The following is a 23,786-nucleotide window of genomic DNA, read 5'->3' on the forward strand; positions in this document are numbered from 1 at the left end:
ATTCTTTGAGTGTCCTGTTGGTCCTGACTATGAACTATCTGAACTATCCGTGTAGGGTTGTTAACCCCCCCCACATGGTCTATTTTATTAATTTCTTGTTTCTGTGGTCGCAGTCTTCCTGTCTGACCCTGAGAAGGCAAGGGCACTAACACTGCAGGCTGTCGCTGACAAATAAAGCCATAAAGTAGTTTAAAGATGCTCAGTTTATGCATTTATTTATAATACTAGGTCAATTCTCCCTCTTTAAATCCTGACTTTAAATATTTATATCCAATTAAGCCCTATTCACACTGAGATTCCCCAAAGCTCTAATTAAAATATTCATACATTCAGCCGTTATCCATGACAGCTTATCCAGTACTGGGTTGTCGACATCCCATCCCAGTTAACACCAGGAGTGAGATATCTTGGATCGGATTCCAGCCCATTACAGGGCAGACACTCGCATATTCATTTAACGTACGATGGGAAGTTACGCAGACGCTGATTCATGAAGCCAGAGAGGAAACACACACACAGAACTGGGGTTGGATCCAATCCTGCTGCACTGAGGGTGTGAATACACCATGTTACCTACCTCTGAGGAACTTAATGATGCCCAATTTAGTTAAACATTGCAGTGTTTGTAAAATAGTGTTGTATTATTTATCATGTATCATTGACTTTTATATTGCTCTAATTACATCTTAGGCAAAATAATTTATCTGTTTACCAGCACATCATTATGCAGTAATAATTTGTAATAAATAATTGATGGCCAGATTATTTATTAACATACTTAAAATAAATAACTTGGCTGACTCTTTTAAGGGTACAAACACGATTCGGGTTATTAAGGTAAGTTGGCTCCAGCGGGAGTTTTATACACATGAAATAATAATAATTCTCAGTGTAGTTGCGTTAACATTTCTCTAGAGAATTTCTCCCCAAAGCGGTTTTTGTCCTGTGTGTGTGCGTGTGTGTGTGTTGTTTGTTTTGATGCTGTGTACAAATGTAGGCATCTAAATCCAAGAGAAGCGACCTGTTTTTATAGAGAAAAGATAAGATTTTCTGCATTCGGCTATATGGATTTGACAAGGAAAGTCATTCATAGTGGCTGGACATTCAGAAGGTAACTGTCAGCTTTGCGTTTATGTGAGTCCGGTTCTGTCCTGTTCTTAAATTAGACTGAGCATGAAAGGCCTTTAAAGTGAAGGATGAATCTTCTGTTCCCTCAGAATGTTTATACAAGGTTACGTTTATGCAGCTTAGTCCAACTGAACGGCCCATATTTCATGTGTTTACATGCTTTTCGATATATTCAGCATTCTGTAATTTATGTTGTGTAACTTTGCATGTTTTTTGCCACATGGGGATGATGGGCAACCTGGCATTTGGGAAATGATTTACTGCCTTTGTTCTTTTGAAGAAGCAACATCAGTTTTGCTTTAATCGTCCCTGGTTCTCCAGCATGACTTGACTGTAGGCGGCTTAATGACCTCAGGACCGTGTAGAATTTCTGAGGATTTTCAGCCAGTGCTGCTCTCTGTCAGACAATCCATTGTTCTTTAACCCCAGTTAAATGAAATTACATGTGTAGAATCAGTTTGCGTAATCTACTATTGAATGCTATAAATAATAATACATTAATGTCAAACTGTCAGATATTTTAAACAAATAAATAGCTAGCCAGTAGAGTCAGGAGATAATAGTTGTTTAGCTGGTTACAGAACAAGCTAATTCAGCATCTCCTAAAAAAGAAATGCTTTAATGTAATATTTCTTGTAGTGATTGTTTGGCTGCCCAGTGTCTGCCTGCGTGGTTCATGTTAACGCCAATATGTCTTAAAATGTTTGCTGAACTTATTCACTTGGAATGTTGTAAACATGAATCTTCTGACATCATTTCTTCCATTTTAACATCCATTCGTCTTACTGTACAAGGACTTACTCCAGGACAGCATCACTGGGTCACGTTAACATGACATTGGTTTTCCACTAGAAAAAAAATTGCCAAATATTATATCTTGATCAATTTCACTTTAACACTCTCTTTGCACTCTTGGACCAGCATCCTCTTCAGGGTGTTCCATCTTCATCCTATTCTGGGTGTTCCATCTTCATCCTCTGGGTGTTCCATCTTCATCCTCTTCAGGATCTTCCATCTTCATCCTCCTCTGGGTGTTCCATCTTCATCCTCCTCTGGGTGTTCCATCTTCATCCTCCTCTGGGTGTTCCATCTTCATCCTCCTCTGGGTGTTCCATCTTCATCCTCCTCTGAGTGTTCCATCTTCATCCTCTTCTGGGTGTTCCATGTTCATCCTCTTCAGGGTCTTCCATCCTCATCCCCTGTGCTTCCTGAGATCGGCGACCTTGCATTGTGTGATCACTAATGGAAGACGGATGGTATATGGACTTTGGTAAAGGATAATGCTGAAGACAATTATATTTCCAGCTCAGAGTCCTGCCCGGAACACCATTGGAGTCCTTCATATATACGGAATACCAAAAGGCATTACAGATATTTTTCCCCATAAATATATCCTCACAAATGCACTGACCTTCAGCTACAGCTCAAACAAAACCAATACCACTAGATCCTTACCCTCAGGAATGTCAGAAAGACATGAAGAAGAAGAAGAAAAGCTGAATGGAAGTCAAGGTAAGACGAAAACCTCACAAAGAGTCATGTTCTGGTTTCCACCCGTCAGGGGGAGCTGCTCCTCCAGATCGCCTTATTTGCAGAGCTACACCGACGTGTGATGCTTCTAAAGTTTCATCAATCCTGCCATCGTTCGGAGCCGTTTGCCCAAAGTGATTTTGTGCTGCCTTCAGAATGTGCAGCGGCTTTGTAATCTTCATGTCATCCCAGCTGAGGCCTGTCTTAGTTAGTAACTGTGGTGTTTTAGCGGGACTGTGGGTGTCGGCGAGCACAGGGCAACCCGATCCTGTCTTATGTCAGTTTTGTCAGCTTTTGACAGATCGACTGCTGGAGCCCTGATGTGCAGAATTCCCCGTCGACGAGCTAGTGGGGAATGTACACAGACCCCCACTGCCCCCCAAGTACAGCCTAACTGCACACAAGAGTTCAAAACTACATCTTCAGTCTACATCTTCAGAATTCATGGGGGTAAATGAGCACCCCCGAAAGTGGTACAGCCCCAGTATGGCTTGAACTGCAGCTAATTACATAGAACACCTGTGGCTAATTTGGCTCAAACCATGTCAAACAAAGAAGGAAAGACAAAGGAGCCTGTATTTAATAGGCCTGTAGAAAAAAACGAATAAGCAATGGAGGAAGACAATAAATATATTCGGAGCAGGTGGGCAGTACAAGCGACTAGCAGGAGTGATGTAACACTGTGGATGTTGGATCTTGGAACTTCGCTCTCATTACTTACCAGCGTGTAACAGTAATGATTAGCGTATGTGACCTTTCGCAAAACGGTTTCCCGTTTTCTGTTTTATCACTCGTTGACCCATCTTGGTTATCACACTGCGGCAAACAGGTGGGAACAGGCACTGAAGGAAATATCTGGATTTTAGGGAAAGCACCAGGCAAATGACGCAACACGCAAACGCAGGGTCTGGCGCAAGATTGCAAAAAAATGCGGTGTGAAATGTTGTCATGATCGCAACTACAACTAGCTATGGTGCTCAGTAATTCTCAAGTTTTCTCAAGTAAATTTATGTAAAGATGTGAATATATATATATATATATATATATATATATATATATATATATATATATATATATATATATAGTAGCAATAATAATGATTGTGTCACTCATAGCAGAGGCTGGTCTGGTATGTAAGGAAAGAAAGTCCATACTGGAAATGGGGACAACTGGAGAGGAGGACAGGGAAAGAAGGGAACAGGAATGCAGAGAAGATACTAGAAGCTTTATTACATTCAGCAGACAGTCACATCCAGAGCGAGGTGCAGGAAGTGGGGTAGCCAGCCCCTGGAGTAATTGGGGGCTGAGGGTCTTCTTAAGGGCAGAGACGAGATCACTCTGATCACAGCACCCCCCCCAACCCAACCCACCCCAACTGATTACTACGCAAAGACCACAGACTATCAGACAGCTCATGTTTTAAGGCTGTCCTTAAGGTCTGAGCCCTGCTGATTTTCAAGCCTTCTTTTACCCGTGAGCCAAGTGTGAAGCCTCTGATCAATCAGAATCAGTAATTATTAAACTACCTACCTGGGAGAACTGAGTACTTGGCTTGGATTTGGAATCGAGGTCCGGACTCAAAGAGCCCCGTGAAATGTGTGTTTGTGTTTCTGCAGGCTTCACACTGCAAAGAAGCAGGAGAAATGGTCCCCAGTCCCAGGCAGGGAGGGGCTTGTCTAGATCACCTACAGTACTTTCACAGAAAGAGTTAAAGTAGCAGATTGTCTACAATCCTTCAGTCCCTGTTTCCTCAACATAGAGGCGTAAGACAGCAGGACCAAGATAAGACAGAACTAGATAAAAACGTAAGACCTGCTGAGGTTCAAGGAGGACGAAATCTTTGAAATGTGTAATAAAAGCTAATGAATAATGCACGGGACTAGCCATCTCCCAGTGTGATTATTGTGACTATGGTTTCTCATATATTAACATTTTATTATAGCTTTTTGCAGCAGGATGTCAACTTAAAAGAGGAATCTGTCAAAATGCAAAATTTCATTCATTAGAGACCTTCTTCATCAAGGCAAATTCATTGTATAAGTAGGTATATGTGAGAATGGAGGGTCTCCATCCGTCTCAGGCGACCACAGTTATTCAGGCTGATTGCTTCCGCTTATCCCTCGTCTTGCACACATTACTGTGTTTTATTCTGCATGTATCCCAAAGCAAAGACTGAATGTGCAGTTTTCGGTTTTGTCTCTTTTAATAGTCATAAATAAGTTTTATGTTTTGTTGCTGTGCTGGCGCGCTGCTCCTGTCCCTCGCTGTTTCCACCTCCAGAACTCGTCTCAGCCCTCACAATCCTGCTGGCCCTTTGCCCACCCATTTGTTTGGCTTAATTCTGGATTTCTGTCTCTCTTCGACAGGCAGTTTTTATTAATATTACCTTAAAATATGTACTGTTAGTGATGTTTCATCTTCATTCTGTTCCTCCTGTAAAAACCATAGTTTTCCTGAAATAGAAATGTCCTTCTTTGTCCACCTCCCTCTCAAGCTCCCTGTCCACCTCCCTCTCGAGCTCCCCGTCCAGCTCCCTCTTGAGCTCCCCTGTCCACCTCCCTCTCGAGCCCCCTGTCCACCTCCCTCTCGAGCTCCCTGTCCATCTCCCTCTCGAGCTCCCTGTCCACCTCCCTCTCGAGCCCCCTGTCCACCTCCCAGCCCAGTTCCTTGTCCCCTGTGGTTCTCTCTGCTGTCCCAGACACTATTTCACAAGAACGGAGCCAATTAAACTCTGCTCTGTCACAAAATCCTCCAGCCACACAGCTGAGCTGCACATGATTTCCAACGTCATTTAAAAAGATAAAAATGATAAAAAGATTTATGTGGTGTGGGTCTGCGACATAAGGAAAAAGTTGATTCCTCGGTGAGTGTCCCTGATGGAATCTTTGTTGGTGTTCAGGTGTAAATAAAACACTATATCCAAGGCCACCCTGAACTACCAGACTTTAGCTTTTGGGAATCCATTCTCCTTCTTCAGTTCAGAGAGGCAGTGAGTCCGGGGCAGCAGAAGACGCAAGGCAGTGGACATCCTGGACAGGATATGGGACAAAATGGCAGTGAATTGTTCGGAGGTGTATTACCGTTATCAAAAACTTGCCACTATCAAACAAGTTTATATTCCTCAACATGACAAGCACTACCAACAATACAATACAAAAGAGCACAGTAATAATTTGACTGGAAATGAGTCAGACACATTGAGCTCGTATTTGAGCTGAGGACCCAGCCGTATGCGGCTGGAGGTTTAGCACAGCTGTGTTGCTCAAAAGTAATAATTTGAATTATATACAGGCAACTCCTAGTAGCGAAAGGCGTAGAGGGCAGAAATAATGAAACTAACCTCATTTCACTCAAGTCGGAGTTGTCTGTCATAAGAATACAGAATGGTACATTTTTGCATGAAAATGTAAACTATATTAGCATTTGATTTTCGCTTATGACACGTATTTATCTCTACGTTATCATTCCGGAAAGAGACACGACGGACACTGAATGAACAGGAAAATGTTTCCGGAGCTCAAATCTGATCCCGCCGTGAGCTCGAGCTGCCGTCCCGCCGGCGAATGCGCCTCATTAGCATCCCGGATCTCCGCCGCTCCCTGCCGTAATCGACCTCGACAGACAGCCACGCCCGGCTCTGGGTGCTTTGTGAAAATGGCTGCTGATTCATGTGGACGTCCGGCCTCCTTCATATGCCGCGGGCACCTGATGGCCGCTACTGGGCGCGGCGCCATATTGCAGCAGGGCTCCTGCAGCCGTGTGATGAATATTACATCAGCTATGGCTACATGCCCCCTCAACCTGGACCAGGAAAAGTGGATGGAAGAAGACCGACGTTTATATGTAGCACATTGTGCTTTTTTACCTAGTTGAGACACAATAGCTTTTGCTTTAAATGCGTTTCATTTACATTTTAAACGATCGATATTACAATTTATTGCATCAAATGTTGCATGTGGGTTAGTGCTTTTTGGCTGCCACATATGTAGAAGAAATATGTGTAATAATGAGTAACATTATCTTAACTTGTCTTAACTTGTGTAAGCGAATAGCCGTTTTTACTTTCGTAATTATAGGACGCTGCAAACTTAAGGGGCCTGGAAGGTTCGACAGATGAAATGGCCGACTAAAGCGATATGCTTTACACGCACGTAACGTCTTGTAAGATCTTGTCACAAATGTACCCCCGGGGGGGGAGGAGCGGTGAGGCTATCGGAATTCAGGGTGAGGAATGGCAAGATGGTTTCCTGAAGTCTTGCGCTTCCCAGTTTCCCAGTTTGGTGCCTAATCCCATACTGTATAAGGACGGCCTCTGCCAGGTCCAACTGGGTACAGGCATTGGCAGGTCCCTTTGAAGACAATTTCCCAGTGGGGGTTTAAAGCATCACTACTCAATTTTAGCTATGGGAATACTGGGCAAAATTATGATTTGAAAAGACCTGGAAATAATTTTTGGTGATTACTTTTGATTTAAATGTATTTATGTGAATATTCAGTTCCCCTAAGGGCTGTAATATACCTACATATTATAGTGGAATCCATGTGTTCTGGGCAGTTGAACTTGGGGAAATATATCGATGTATCTGTAAAGTTCTGAATGAAGTGTGTGGTAGTAATGGAATGAAGGTTTGCATCTACGGTAAAAATCTATATGATTTGTCTTCCTGTTTGTAGGCTAATTTAAGTAGGTATTTTTTCCGAGATTCAAGATTCTTTCATTCATTTGACTGTGCAACTATTATAATGATTCAAGAAGGAACAAGCAGGAATAGTTACAAAGGATATGAAAAGAATAAAAATAACATTTTTAAATAGAACCTCGAATATAATTCAGATTTACAGATGTGTGATATGCAGTTATAAAGTTGAAGTGCATTGTGCAGTGTCACAGTCGTATAAACAGTAAGAATCTGGAGTGACAATGTAGCAGCGCGAACAGTGCAGTAATAATGATGGAGACAATATAGGATGAGTCCAGTTATCTGTGTTCCCATGGAGTCTGGGTTTGGGGACGGACCAAACGCAATCAGCCCTGCTGGGCCGCTACTGCTGAGCCGTTGTGGTTTCGTTTGTTTTTCCAGTCCTTCATGTCGCTGGCCGTTGGGTAACATCTGCTCTTCTCCGCGTCACCACAGGAGAAATGGAGCACTTCTCAGTCTCCAAAGCTTGTCGGAAGGTGCTTCTTACATCAGTCCCTAAACACAAAACACATGTCTCACAAACACATGCCTCCTTTTAAAAACACTTTCCTTTGTGAACTGTACCCGTCCCTCCAAAATACACATAAAGGGCTTTTTTTGTCTTCGTCTGATCAGTGCCGACTCTGCAGCCTCCGCAGGAATACACGTGACAGACATTGAAGACGCGGTTTTAATACTCAGCTAAGACTCCTGTGGTCAGATGAACTGGATTCCGGTAAAAGGAGCATCTGAACGTGCGTTCGACTTATCAACATCCATCCAAAGGGAAGGAGAATTTTTCCTCAGAAAACAGAAAAGAAAATGAAACGATTGTGTATTAGTAAGAGTAATGAGACCACAATATATAAGGCAAACATGGAGCCCGTCAGACACGTGTATCACAGATCGGGCCTGACATTCTCTCAGAATACACTCGAGCAGCACCTCTCTAAATAAAGTGTGTGTTTTCTTAAGAAATGTATCTCCTGGAACTGCCACATCAATCATCCCAGGCCCTTTCAGATCTAGCTTGGCATGGGGGGGGGGGTATGTCGGTACAGAAGTTTCTGGAAACCTCATTTGGCCAATTCCTATAAATGACATCATCCAAAATAAATAAAATCCCAAAATCAGTGTCTGCTCCTGAATTCAGCCTATCAGCAAAATCAGGCTCAGGTGTGGCCAATCAGAGACTATTTAAAGAGGCTCAGACAAGCTGAAGGGGAAGGGTCATGTGACACTCTGTGGCGCCTGAGTTGTGGCTTATAAAGGGAGCGGAATGATTCGCTTTGTTGGAGGATCGGCAAAGCTTCCCATATAGGGTTTGTGGGCTCAGAATTGTCAAGTAAGTGACTTGAAAGCATAAGCTGTAAATGCTCTTGGGTTTATCCCGCACGATGGTGCCTCTCTCTTTTTCAGCTCAATCACTGTCGCTTTCCAGCTACTGTGTGAAAGAGATCATGACTGGATACGTTACAAATCAGGGCAACCGCTTACATTATTTTAGCTTTCGTATTTAGTATCAGTTGATTAACCAGATACTGCCTGCAATAAAAATATTCACTGCCTACTATGGGCCAAAGGAGAATCGATTACCGTTCCTGTCTGACCAGTGATTGGTCCAGTCTTTTTTTGTCGGTCCCTTTCATTGGCTTGCTTTGCTAAAGATGAATGTCTTGCATGATAAGAATCAATCCAACTTTTGTCTTGCCTTGTTCAAAAATAACATCCCGATATGCAATTACACGCTGAATGTCTCTGGTAAATGGATTCCTTCTGTCTGCCGGTATTCAAATGACCTCAGTGACCGCAGCTGCGGTAACTGCACCAGCAATCACTGTTCTACCAGCTTCCTCGCAATATCCTTTGAGAACTCCCTAGGAAAGTTTGCCAGTCATGTTGTTTGATTAACCTGGGATATAAGTATGACAAGGAGGTCTATAATAGTCAGTGCATGGAGATAAACTGAGTTTGATTAATAGCTGCTCAACAATGGGTGTATATAGCATGGAATAGAACTGTGATGCTTTATGAATTCTTTCTTCACTCTATCCCATGTAGATCTCCATTGGAGAGAGCAGGCTTGGGGTCACAGCAGAGGGTTAGCCACCTCGCAGCACCCGGTGCTTAAGGACTGCGCCCATGGTCATGTGACTGTTCTGCCGCGACTGGGGCTTGAACCAGCAACCTTCTGATCGCAGCCACAAAGGTGTAGCCCACTAAGCCACCCCCCCCCCAACTAAAGCAGGTAAGCTAGGTTTGAACAAGCAGGAATAACTAGCTAACTTAAACACAAGATCGAGCGATGCAGTATTGTGGAAGCATTTCATTTGTGTGCCATTCATGGAATGTATTCATCAATCCCAATCCCAATCCTAATCAGGAAATGGAACATGAGTTGCGATTGGAAATAAACTATGGGGAACAGAATTGGAACCAAATTAAAATTTCAGGAAGATTTAAATTCCAACTCCAGTTCCATTTCCTGACTTTGTAATGCAGGCATTTTATTTTGCTATATTGAACACAAATATACACATAATACACATAATAAGCTTTTGGCAAACGCTTTGTAACAGCAAGATGATTTCATTTTGGCGTGTCTGATTGGACGCCAGGTCTGACGCAGAAGGGCCACTTTTGGACATTGAACCTTCGCTTGCTAGGTTGCTCTCCTCGCTGCTTTTGTAAACGTGGACCTGGGCTGTTTCTCCTGCCACTTGCAGGTGCTGGGAGATTTTTTTGGGCTTGTGATTGCAGTTCCACCTTTGAGGGCAGAAGACATGTTGTATCACCGATGGGCAGTTTTACATCGTCAGCTCCTGTACTGCTCTGGGTATATTTCTTATTTGTATTCATGACATACCCTACAAATAACATATGTACAATTAATTAAATGCACCGATGAGCCAAAACATTATGACCATCCCCACGTGAAGAGAATAATATTGACTATGTCATATAAAGAGCATGTGTCAAGGTCCGGGATATTAGATGCTAAGCCAGCATTCAGTACTCGTAGTCAACATGTTGAATGCAGAGGAAAAGGGCAAGAATAACGAAATGAGTGACTTTGACAAGGGTCAAAGCATTAAAGCCAGACGACTAGGTCAGAGTATCTCTGAGATGATAAGGCTTGAGGGGCGCTGAGGGTCAGCATTGGGGAGCATCTGCTGAGAGAGAACCGAGGAGGGAAAGACCACGATCGGGAGAAAAATTTAAATTTTGGTGATGATCACGGGAGTGAAGCGTCACACCACGCAATGCATGGCGCCCTGATTTTACGAGAGAATAAACATTCTTCGTTTCACATGCGAGTGGTCATAACGTTTTGCCTCATCGCTGTATATTCAAGCTTGTGAGCTTATGCATCAGTTTATGGCAAAAGTCTGTCAAGGTCACACGATTAATCGCACGTCCGTTTTATAAAGGAAACAAGGCAACATCATTCCAGGCATGGTCCATTTGCTTACCCAGTACAAGGTCACTGCTAGAAAAATTGATTCTTAAAAATATTTGCTTTGTTGTTTTATCACTGTTATTCTTTCACCATATCACGATGCCAATTAAAAACATCTGAAGTGGAATAAATGTAATAGTTCAGTGTCCTATTTAGAATTATCTCGAAGTTGGTTACAAACAGAAACATACAACTAGAATAACTGTAGACCAGTCGTCTAACAAAGGAACGGGATAAATTAGAGAATGTTATAGATGGTAATATTTTTACATCCAGCTGTCGTTGTATGACTGGCATCCTCAGGAAAGACAGGCAGCCAATTGGATTTGGGTCCCCACAGATTTCCTTGCTTCTGGGTTTTCCTAATTTTATGTATATATGAAGCCCTTTGGGGCATCTATGTTGGAAAGAGCTCTTTATAAATTCAATAAATTATTATTATTATTTTATTTTTTTTTGGTGGTGGTGGGTACACAGCTATGGATCAGTTTGTCTACATGACACAATTCCCACCTACAGTAGATGCCCTTTGCTCTGAACTGATGAAGTACTAGTCAGGTTAATGTGAGAAAGCAGACAGACAATCGCTTGGATACAGAATAATAGATTCGCGGCACATGTGGTGGAAAACGTGTCGGGTGGAGACCGGGCGACTAATTACGGCTATTTTGTATTTCTCGAATATTAATTTAAAACGTGGCTACCTAGTAATCGATTTTGCAATATGATAATATTTTCGTCATTAACGTTTCAGTTTAACCTATAATCCATCCCGAGGCTTTGCCCTTAGCAGAGTACGCCCTTATTGTAGCCTTTATATCTATACCTGTCAAAGCAGACGACATATGCCACACTTCGTAAAATAGATATAAACCATCGATACTGGCAGTCGTTAAGAAAAGTTTCCCTCTTCGTCAGCACTGCGGACATGTAAGTGATTTTGCGCATCATTGCGTGTGAACTGCCACAGTAAGTGTGCGTAAAGATGCAAATGGGGAAAAGGAGAGAAGCAGGGAGGTAGAGAGAGAGAGAGAGGGATCGCGCGCGCCAGATCCATCCCTTCGCCGCGTGCTTATACCCAAGTCTCATTCTACAGATCGGAATTTACTCACGTCGCAATAAGGGATTTCACTTTGGGAAAATGCTGGCCGGTAAATTGCTCGGATTTGCTTATATCGGCGTGTACTTGTGGACCTCGTTCCTTTTCAGAGGTAGGCAGTTTGGATTCCGACGGGGGCATTTAAATAGATAAGGTGGACCAAAGATGCTCAATCAGAAGTAACCCGAATGACAAATACTGATGTATGCCAAACATCTGCTTTTACTAGTTTAGATATACTGATTATCTTGCTTATTTGACATCAGATGCAAAAATGAACTTATATTTGCATACTGGCCACAATATCAGTAGTGATGACACATTGATTAGGCAAGTGTAAATGATTTCAAACCGCTTTCAGTGATTTGCTTTTAAACAAAACTTTGACTGCAGCGTCATGATTAACCAAAAAAAAGTGCAATTGGAGTAATGCTGTTTTTTTCCCGTTTTCGTTTATGCAATTTCTGATCTGTCAGAGGATATTACTTTTTGCCAGTCTTAATGTGCTTAACTATCTCCGAAATTCTCTAACATCCGACAAAACTCAAATTCTTAATTTGAAATAAGGTTAAATTAGAAGATGGTATTACCGTAACAAAAAAATCTAATCAATTCCATCTCCTTTTATTTTTGACCCATATTTAGTAAATCACAGCTGAATTAAGGGTGATCTTACAATGTTCAGGTTTACATCGTCTTACAGTAGTAAGAACTTAATTCTTACTTGTAAATACCTGACCCTACTTATTTCGGAAATGCTTGCCCTTGACATCGGAGGAAATTTACTTAAAATGGAATCAGCGCGGCATCCCTATGATAATAGATGTTCAAATTATATTTTAAATGATTTTTGCAAGTATCCAGAAATGATTTTCAAAATCCTTCCAACCTATGAAATTAAGTCCCAAGCCGAGCGCCTACTTCTTAGAATAAGAGACTATGATTGTGTTGATTGTCTTCGTCTGTTCCTGTTTCACGTTGGTCTCTATAAATTGGTATATGGTCTCTAAATAACATGTGTTCTGTTGGTTTCCGGAATGTCAAGCAATTATATGGTGAAACACGTTCAGATGTTAATATACAAGTAAATACGTCTACGTTTCCATATATACCGTGATTTAAATGTCTGCTTGATAAAACTGTGAGCAAATGTGAAGGTGACTGTCCAGCTTATTCTGATGACAACCTGTGGCTTTCACACATTCACGTGGTCAGTAGTTTTAGTTATTTGTTAGCTATTTATTTAGCCCATTGGTTTAGTTATTGGTGATTTATGATAATTTATTTATTCCGGGTTGTTTGATATTTGTAACAGATCATAGTGAATATCAAGTGAAGATATTTTATTTATTTTTTTATTATGCAAAGAAGTCTTGTAATCCCACATATGGAATGGGATTTTAATTTGTAGTTAACTCTACAAACCCAGTGGAATTGATGAGAGATTAAATCGGTTATGGAGTAAAATTGGTTCTCTAATTGAAATTCTGTAAAGAATCATCACATCATTCTGCAAAACCCATTAGCCACTAGGGGGCGACTCATAAATACAATAATAGTATGGGGTAAGTCATCCCTGCTATTTGCCCAGGATCGTAATTTTTAAATGAGACGTCTAGAAAGCTCGAAAGTGCTATTCATCATAAACCATCTGGCAGAAATGCTTGTTTGTTTGTGATAATGGGTTTAGTCAGAGTTTCATTTCAGGGGTCTCGTATCAGCGGTCCTGCTGTCGGTTAACTGAGAATATAATTGTTGTTCCCTGTCCTTGCCTGCAACAACCATAAAATAGTAAAGCACATATTTAAGTGAATATGAATGTAACCTTTCATTAAATGTTTAATTTCCCAGAATCATTAGCCGGTAGCTTATGTTTTTGCCAAGTGTTAATGCTTTGTGAATGATTGGTAGACATTATCCGGTACTGCGCAAAGTGCTTGTCATTGACATTCAAGTCACCGTAAAGTACCCACCTTTACTTTATCGACTCTCTCAGCTCCAGAAGTGATTTTTTTAAAAACTACTTTATTCATTTTATTTTATTAATTTAAACGTGCGTGTGCCATTTAGCTTTCTTAATGTATTGCGTTATCTGCGTGTTATTTTTTCTCCGTTGCTTTCCGTTTGGTGGCAAGTTCAGATATAGTGCCGTGATAGTTTGATGCTTGAGTTTTGAAATCCTGCATTAAGAAATGCCCTCACGACTAAGCCGAAATGAAGCGTAAGTCAGGAAGAACTTACTATATGAATCTAAAATGTAATATATGACGATATGATATTTGATATTAATATGATATTTGATTCTGATATCAAAGCAATCCAAAGTTATCCTCTTAGGAGCAATGTCAGAGCTTTTATAGGAAACGATGCTGTGAAAAATATGCTGTGGTCCTGGAACAGAATTTGTCCTCTAATTTTGGCTTGTTGTATATATAAAATTCATGGTTTGAAATTATCCCTGCCTCGTGCCCATTGCTTCCGCGATAGGCTCCGGACCCCCCGCGACCCAGTAGGATAAGCGGTTTGGAAAATGGATGGATGGATGGATGGATGGATGGAAATTAATATTTGCGTGTACCCAAATTTTGGGTGTACTCTTTCTTTTCTTGGCAAAGAATGCAAGTTGGCAAAACCTCTTAGTAATTTTCATGCAAAAATCAAGGAACATTCTCCTCTTCTTTGGAAAATGTTAGGGAAGGAGTTACTATGTGTGGTTTTCAGCTGAGGTTTGCAGTCGCTGACACAACCTGACCTCGACCTCACGGGAAGTCTTTGTCATTAACTTGAACCAAGAATTGGGGCGGTTTTTGTCTAAGAAGATCCGAGTCATAAACAGAAGGATTCGGAGTTTTGAGGAATGAACTGAGTAATATAGCTTATAATTCGTAGCACAAAGTCGGCAGTAATCTTCACCTTTCAATCTAATTGGAAAATCGAGTGTTTGCATCCTGCTCAACTAAGACCTTTGGCGAAGAGGAAGGAGAAGGAGGCTCTATGCTCTTAGTTAGACATCCGGACTCCCAGGTCTTTATACCTAATCAGAACAATCCAATTAGCATGTGTAATTCAACATACGCTTACCCTGTGGCTTTGGAGAAGAATGGGTTTTGAAGGTCAGGTGGTATCCTCATATATGCATTTGGAAATTTTGGGTCAGGTGGACATGTACAGAGAGGCACACTCCTTCTCCTGGGAGAACTTCATGAAGATCCTGAAGCCTCGATTGCATCATGAAGCCATTCAGGAAATATGTCTGTAGGTGTGAAAATGCTCAGAGTTCTTCAGCTGTCATGAACAAGGCCAATTCCTTCCTGGATTGTGCTTCTACTGGGGGCAGCTCACATACAGCTATAACAATCTGCATTTCTGCCGTTATTGTATACGTGCCACAGGGTGAAATAGTTGAATATAATGACATAGCATTAAGTTGAGCATGGGGGGGGGGAGGGGTTGAGGTCTCCACCCATTTAAGGGGGTCCAGAGGGTTGTATTGGCTGGTTTTGATTCCTGAAAGTGTAGTTTTGAGACGATGACCTAAATTGTTGGTTATATTTACCAGTGTGGTTATTAAGATCACAGTGAACCGTATGTCATGATCATAGTGGGAGGGGTCATAGGATAATGTGTCCCTTACCACAGTCCTATGGGCTGGCATCGTAAGCATAGTTTCCTGTTTATTTTTTTTGGGAGGGGGGAGCATGGGGAATATTATTTCTCAAATGAAATCTCTTTACAGATATGACACTGAGATTTGAGAGTTGTATCTAAATGTTTTACTCCATTATGAAATTGAATCAGAATTCTCATGGTTTAATTTGCCTGAACCGTAATACTTAAGGTTGGTACTGTGCTATTACTTACAAAAACCTGTCTTTGTATATAGGAAATCTTCATTTAATCCCCTCAAACACATCTGAAGTGGATTTAGGAGGCAGAACTGGGTCATCCCATAATACAGTAATTTCCTTTTTTCCAGTTCAGTTGCCTTGGTTGTTTGCAGACCGGCTTTAGCCTGAGGGTAAATCCTGGCAATCAGTGTGTGCCTTTGCCTCACCAGCATCTGGCAGAGACAAGGCAGCCCGGAGAACCACCTTTCCATGACTGGGAGTGCTGTGTATCTCAGCTGGTTTGGGGTCCCTGTCTGTCTTCAGAAGGTCATGGGTTCGAATCCCAGATTAATCATATTTTGTTCCAGCTCTTGAGCGAGGTAGCTGCTGCAGGAGAACCAGCTGACCCAATACTATAAAGCCAAAGTTCCTCACTGCTACGTGTCTTTTAACAATTAGTTTGGGGGGGGGGGTGCAGTACAGTGAAATAGATAATCGCGTCATTCTGTTGTGCTGAGCTATAGCATCATAGTGCATCTTTTCATTTGTAGAAAAATATGCTGTGTTTATCCCGTTTTCCTGCATCGATCTCCATCCAAGCAGCAGTGAAAATCACAGGAATTTCACTGCTTAACATATCCCAGTTGCACGACTGCCTCATAGGGGGCTTCAGTGAGTCCCACCCCGGCTCACCGCAAGTGCAGTTTGTGGATGGTCTCCTCATTCGGGTTTCCACTGGCTGCCTCACGCTCCACCTTCAGTCCAGAAGACACCTGCTGTATGAAATAGGCTCCTAGCCTCCTTTCTACCTTTTACTGAATAGGTGTTTGCAGGGTGGATAATATATCTAATGTTTGATAATGATCTAGGGATGCCTTGCTTGCCCGTTCCAGCAGTAACTTGACAATCTATCCATTCCCCGTTACGTTTTGGGTTTGAGTTCTCCTCTCTCCTTTCTTTTTCAGTCCTAATTGAAAGTTGACGTCTCTCTCCACTTCGTTTCTCGCCCCCTACTGCGCGCCATTAGTCAGTCGGGCTGCCTTCCTGCGATCTCCGCGGTGATTTTCTCAGCTGTATTACATACACTTAAGCCAGTTCAGGCATGAGAAGCAGATTTTAATGTAAAGGTCAACTGTTAAGCTAATTAAGCGCATATTTTTTGGCTGTCAGGAGTACAGTGCGGTATGATAAATTCTCAGTTACCTATTAGCGTCTAAACTCTTAGTGATGGCTTTGCTGTGAGGCAAAATATTGTTTGCAAAACCCAAGTGATGTAGGACTTCTTATTTACTAACCGGACGCTAAAGGATATGGATTTTTTAATTGTGTAGCTTTTAAAATTCAGTTATTCCAAGCTCCTTACTAAAACTTTACTGACCCATAGACTGTTTAAGTCCTATTAGCTTCAATTATGGTCAGTATAAGAGGCAATTCAGCAAAATCAACATTCACTGAACAGCTTAAATTACATTTGCATTTAAAATACTGTTAGAGCACGGAAGGAAAACTTGTGCTATAAGTGAACAGCTGCGCTTCTTCTGCAATGGAAATAAATCCTTATTGTCAATGGTTAGGTGCTGTTTTACAGGTGTGTAAAAGAAAAATTATTTTAAGTGTGTTTTAAATACACCATAACACTGATCCCAATACCGAAACATTCTCCATTATTGACCAATTATAGTATGTAAAACGGTTTAATGAATTGTTAAGTTACTTGTATAAAAACACGATTCCCCAGAGAATCAGTCTATAAATTATTAGTTTTTATACTGAATACAAAATATATGTATCTGTAATAGTGATCCATCCATCCATCCATTTTCCAAACCGCTTATCCTGCTGGGTCGCGGGGGGTCCGGAGCCTATCCCGGAAGCAATGGGCACGAGGCAGGGAACAACCCAGGATGGGGGGCCAGCCCATCGCAGGGCACACTCACACACCATTCACTCACACGGGCAATTTAGCAAGTCCAAATAGCCTCAGCATGTTTTTGGACTGTGGGGGGAAACCAGAGTACCCGGAGGAAATCCCACGACGACATGGGGAGAACTCCACACACATGTGACCCAGGCAAAGACTCGAACCCGGGTCCCAGAGGTGTGAGGCATCAGTGCTAACCACTGCACCACCATGCCGCCCCTGTAATAGTGATATTAATGACAATAGTTATTGGGTCTAAATTTAAGAGCGTGCACATGAAAATATGAAGATTATCCAAATGCGATGACCTTGTAATGCCTGACTTTGCACTTATATGGCGTAGTTAAAGAATCAGTAGTCATTGGATAATCATTGGTCGGATGTTTGTGACTGGCGAGCTCATACTCTACTTCGTAGGGTTTGCTGTGACACTCCCAAACCCATATTAGGATGTTATCAGAATTTCACCCTTAGTGGGACATATCATTGTCTATAGGAGCCCCTGGTAAAGCTAACTGCTGTTAGTAAGGCAGGCCGAACGTCAGCTTTGGGAATAATGCTCGCTGCTTCAGTGCATTTTATCCTGTTGTCTGCATGTCTTTTACATGGTGGCTGTGATGTATCGCAATTCTCCATCTGTCCTCCATCTCGTACCCCCCCCCCCCCCCCCCCCCCCCCGAGCAGCAATGGCGACATCTGCGTTTTCCCCATTCTGCGGGATTTGCATGTGTTCTTTACTGGCAAGTCAAAATGTTGAGTAATTGAGTAATTAATAAAATCGCAGCGGTTCATCGAGTAGCTAAACAGAATAATATTGCTCCTCTAAATATTTACAAAAGTACCTGAAACACACCCTCTTTTGTTTTAATGTTTAGTTAAGGTGTGAATGTTACAAAATCCAGGTAGAGATTCCGCCAGTTGCTGACAATAACTTACTAATTTTACAGTGTAGATGCAATGTTCTCAAAGCTGGTGCCTGACCCTGTATGTCAGACCCTTAAGGAGCCACCTTTGTTAATTCCAGTCCTGCTAACATGCTAAAAGCATTTAATCTGACAGCCATTAATCATAAACACTACAGCTACCTGGACACAATCATGCACCAGCACGATAGTGAGAATATTACTGGTTTTCTTGACCCCAGTTAAATAGCCAACTTCTGCTGCATTTCGTGTCCCCAAAAATAACTCAGATGAATTTTGTTCGCCTGACACTATTATTCTTGCCTTGATTCGCGCAATTTTCTTGGGAGGAATACAACAGCGAAGAAGCACAAAATAGTCCTGATGGAACCGGCATCCATCTGTCGCTGTCATTGTTTGCTTTATTAAAGATGGTCAGGCATGCAGGACCAGTCAAAGGTTTTTGCTAACCACAGGTTTTTACCACTTTTTCATATTTTTCTTAAACTCCAGATTATTTATTCTTGCTTTGCATCGGAAAGTTGAGTGAACAACAGCAAACGAAAGCACAGGTTGAAATAAAACAAGTTTCCTTTATAACATGGACAGAGTATGTAACAGTGCATGTCTGACATCCCATTAACTGGCTGTGCGGTGATGACGTCGTCATTTTCTAGGCTGTCCTTTAACTTTAAATGCACTTTAAATTTAACTGTTAAATCCCATGGAACACAGCGGAATTTAATGTCTCTCGCAGAATGAAAGCCTTAAATTTTTCCTGCTGTTATAACTGCTAGAGGAGGCTACTTTGATGAATCAATGATATGACATTTTCTTGCTAATAAAGGTACTGAAATGGTGAACATGCTGTGAATTTATATGTTAGCAAATAAGAGTGTATTTTTATTAAATGTTAAATGAGTAACATGCAGAAAATCTTAGAAAATCTCACTTTTGACCGGTGGTGTGTATCCAGAAATCATAATGAGCTGTATCTGTCGAGATATTAAGAGGCAGTGGAGCTGAAAAGGGGAGAATACAATATGCACAGAAGTGTAGTTTCCCTGACAAATGTCCTATCAGTGGATGTTAAATTTTGGACACCAATGACACATTGACATTTCTTGCATGTCATAGCCACCCTTCTCTTTGGGGGTGTTAGGAGGTAAATCTGGGGGGGTTTACAGTCATTTACATGAAACTTTTAACGCTTACATACCGATAATGCAAGTATTGTTTTCGGTATATTCTTTTCCACTTATGTCATTAAACAATCATTTGTAGTTAATTACTGGCAAAGACGGGGGCGAGCTGGGAGTCCAAACAAACTCGGAACATGGAAAATTTCTAAGGAACAATGGCTGGAATATCAGTGACAGGAACATCGTGGAAAGGGTGACCAGACTGTGTACAGTAGTGAAAAGTGAAAACGGATGCTTACATAATTACAGCTAGATGGCTCTAAGGGTGGAGTATCGGTCGATATAAGTGCAGCTGATCTAAGAACAGGAGGAGAAGAGGCTGAGGAAGAATTAGCCTCTTCTACACATTTTCCAGCAGGAGTTTTATTTATTGATCCTCTTGAATCCTGCAGAAATTTTGAGTTGCTGTTTCTTTTTAAGCCAGAGGCCATAATGAAACGGTACACATCTTTGTGTCGACACACTCCTCTGCGCACTCTACACATCTCCGCAGCCGAAACCTCGCTCCCCACAGCTCATGGCAATTTCTGCTTTTAAGCAGTTGTTACTTTCCTAAGTAGTAAAATTAGCATTTTTTGTATCCGGGCCCCTTCTGTGTAGAGCACATTGGTCGCTGACAGTTTCATGCGATTCACAGCGAGGTCTTTGCCATGCTGGAGACAGCTTCATCAATAATGCTGATGTTTTTGTGGGAAACAGGAGGATGGATCAGTGCCTGTCTTCCAGGAGCCTGGATTTTTTTTTATAACATTATGACAGTAATTTTGGAAAAAAAAAAATGTACAGAAGATATCTAATTACTATTAACTAACTGTTAGATAATGTTTATTAATAGTCCACCCATCCATCTCACAAGTATTTACCTGCCGCAGGATTGTGGGGGGTGGAGCCTAACCCGGTTATGGAGCACAGAGCAGAGGTGTAACCTGAACAACATGGCTGTCTATTGCAGAACGCACTAGGGGTGTGGCTATAAGTGGGCGGGGCATGGGCAGTGTTCCCCAAATGGATTGGCTGCCCTCCCAACAGAGACAGATCAAATTTAACCAATCATTGATTAATTAGCAACTTTTACTATTGCCGGTTCCCAACTCCCAGTTTGAACATTGGTGCCCACCCAGCATACCCAAATGCCCATCCTGGGATGGCAGCCTGGTAGCATCACTGGGACAGACAAGACTCTATACTGGTTTTTTTCTAGTGTTCTGGTTCACTGGCCTACCACTCTTGGCTAAAGATGGCTTTGATAAGTGCTATCCATTCTGAAGTACTGTACAGCAGAGGGGCACATTTCAGGCCCAGAAAGTCAAAATCCAGACCAAGATTTTGTTTCAGCCAACCAGCTGAGTACTCTGTGACTGTGACTCTTTATACTCAACTGGTTGGTTGAAAGAAAATGCGGATTTTTACTTTCTGGGCCTGAAATGTGCCCCTCTGCTGTACATTTGGGATATTCAAAAATCCGATCACGTCTGCTCATTGATATAATCAGTAACTAACATTTTGCTATGACTGCAAACATACAGTATAATGATGTAACAAAAATACCTGAGACATATTTCCTTGGGAGATGGCTATAAATACACAATTATCCTATTTCACCACTAAACAAATATAAAATATTGTCAGTGTCCTTCCCACTTAGACTCTCCTGCCTCGTCATAAGGCTTCATGGGTGTGTAGATGCTGCAGCTTCTAAGCGAGCCCGACTGCATCCTGTGCAAAACTGCAATGTCACACCTTTACCCACCTACAGCCACACAATCGCTGGCAAGAAGTCGTTGAGAGTTAATTGGTAAGAATAAATGATTTATGCCTCATGTACTGAGCAGATTATGGCAAGGATTTTAACAGCAAGCTAAACCCTGATAAATGGCAGCCAATAGCAAGCAACCAAGCGCATTTAATGGCCAGGTATAATGCATTATCTTTGACATAAATAGTGTAATCAGGGAATTGAAATCAGATTGTTTAAAATAGTAGCTAAACACACTGCTACTTCACATTCATAAAATCCCCGGTGTCTTGAACCCTAAGGGATCATTAAAGTTAAAAAAATCATGGTCCACAAAGATGCCAGTTTAATTTGAAATCCTCCAGTCATATATTGTTCAGGTCTCATCGCCGTCCCACAAAATAACAGTTGTTTGTATGTGCTAATAATGAAATTGGTGAAAGACGTGGCGTCAGGTGGCAGTGAAGTGAAAGATCGGTTTGGTACGTGTGGGTGGAGATCAGTGCCTCTGTCACCCTCAGCTGGAAGAACTTCCTGCATTCTCCTCTTCCTCCTCTGGTCATCCGCACTGGCATATTGGGGAGGGGGGTGATGCTGGCAGGAGACATTGTCTCTGCAGGAGGTAAATCTACAGATCCAGGGACTTTTCAAGGATGTCTCCAAAAATCATTAAAGCTCTGCTTGTAATGGGCCTAAATACTAAGAGCCCATATGGAGTCAAGCCAGCGGTACGAGGCTGATATTCAGCTTCGAATCCCTTACTTTCCTGAGAGTGTGACTGGACTGAATAGCAGATTAACCCACAGCAACTTCACTGTCTGTGTCGCATGCATCTTGCTGTATATGAGAAGCATCCAGCAAGTCGATATGGAGAATCCACTGCCAGGATCAAAGTGCGTGGCCAGCCTGCAGCGCTGGAAAGAGACGGAGAAACGGTCCTCTTTGAGACTTCAAAGATGAAAGATAGTCGACTTAAAACCACAAGAATTTTATGGAGCTCATACACCTGGTGTTTGAGGGAGTTCTGGCTGATCCTAATCCGCAGACAATCAAGCTGAAAAACAATACAAAGGAGAAATGAGCAGACTGTCTAAAGAATGTCATGGTGTCAGAATAATAAGGGGCTGAAAGCTGTACTTATGATCCTAAAAGCGCCGAGGATAATGCAGCTGGCCAGGAGCCATGGAAAAACCCCGATTAATCGCGGCCAGTGAAATGGGGGAGCCTCTGCTACTGTCATTTTGGGGGCCGTGGACAAACTGGAGGGTCCTCATGTAGTCTAACACCATGCAGTTACTCCATAGGTTGTCTCTAAAATGGCCAGTGTATGAGTGTTTTGTGCCTGTTAATGTGTGGGTGTGCATTATAAAGTAATAGAACTGGTACCCCAAGAGTAACTCTCGTTACAGTATGGGGAAACCCCACTGTCTTTATTACTCACAGTGTTTTAAGGGGACCAGTAATGATGCAAAAAAGAGTAACTCTCGTTACAGTATGGGGAAACCCCACTGTCTTTATTACTCACAGTGTTTTAAGGGGACCAGTAATGATGCAAAAAACTGTAACTCTCGTTACAGTATGGGGAAACCCCACTGTCTTTATCCACTATGCTTTAAGGGTACTACTACTGCTACTACTAATAATAATAATTAACTCCCCCATGGGGAGATTCTCTTTACGCCTTCTGCCACTTTCTCCTTGTAGCTGAGAGTGAGCTGGCTGTGAAGGGATGCCACCCATAGCAGCACCCAGGGAGTTGGGGGTTAAGGGCCTCGCTCAGGGACCTGCAGACGTGCTGAGGTCGGGCTCAAACCTGCAACCTTCCGATCGCAGGCAAACATGCTTAGCCGCCTGAAAACCTAAAATACATTTTTGCTTCCTACCAGCTCCCAGTAGATGTATGGAACCGGGAGGGAGCAAAAACATGTCTGGGGGTCCCTGAGGGCTGGGTTGGGAAACCCTGTTATATTACGTTATTCAAGGGAGGACAGTTATTTATCATTTTGGACAGACTTGCAATGAAGTTACACCAGAGGTGCTTCTGGAAGGAATACGATCTCGTCTGGAGAAGAACACTTTTAATGAGTCACACTTTAAATCCCGGTCAGGTACGCCGTGATCAGCGTCCCAGCACAGATCTTCATTGACCGGTGCTCGATGTCCTTTTTTCCCCGATCCATAAACTTTCAAAGTCAAAGACATCAGAGAGCGGGTCCGCGTTTCAGAGCAGTCACGCGGGAAGGAGGAAGCAAACGCGGAGGCACGGAGATCTTAGCACACACAGAGACATGAAATGCTCCAGC

At 42.2% G+C, this 23,786-nt stretch overlaps 1 protein-coding gene across 1 annotated transcript in view; it reads left to right on the top strand.

Moving 5' to 3' along the window:
• The first annotated feature begins 11,877 nt into the window (after window positions 1-11,877).
• chrna8 (cholinergic receptor, nicotinic, alpha 8) overlaps window positions 11,878-23,786 on the top strand; it is a 69,510-nt gene continuing 57,601 nt past the window's right edge. The window contains exon 1 of the mRNA XM_048996562.1: window positions 11,878-12,008. Within this exon, the coding sequence (XP_048852519.1) occupies window positions 11,939-12,008 (70 nt within the window). The 5' untranslated portion in view covers window positions 11,878-11,938. The remainder of the gene's footprint in view (window positions 12,009-23,786) is intronic.

The sequence above is a fragment of the Brienomyrus brachyistius genome, chromosome 25 (assembly GCF_023856365.1).
Source record: "Brienomyrus brachyistius isolate T26 chromosome 25, BBRACH_0.4, whole genome shotgun sequence".
Lineage (NCBI taxonomy): Eukaryota > Metazoa > Chordata > Actinopteri > Osteoglossiformes > Mormyridae > Brienomyrus > Brienomyrus brachyistius.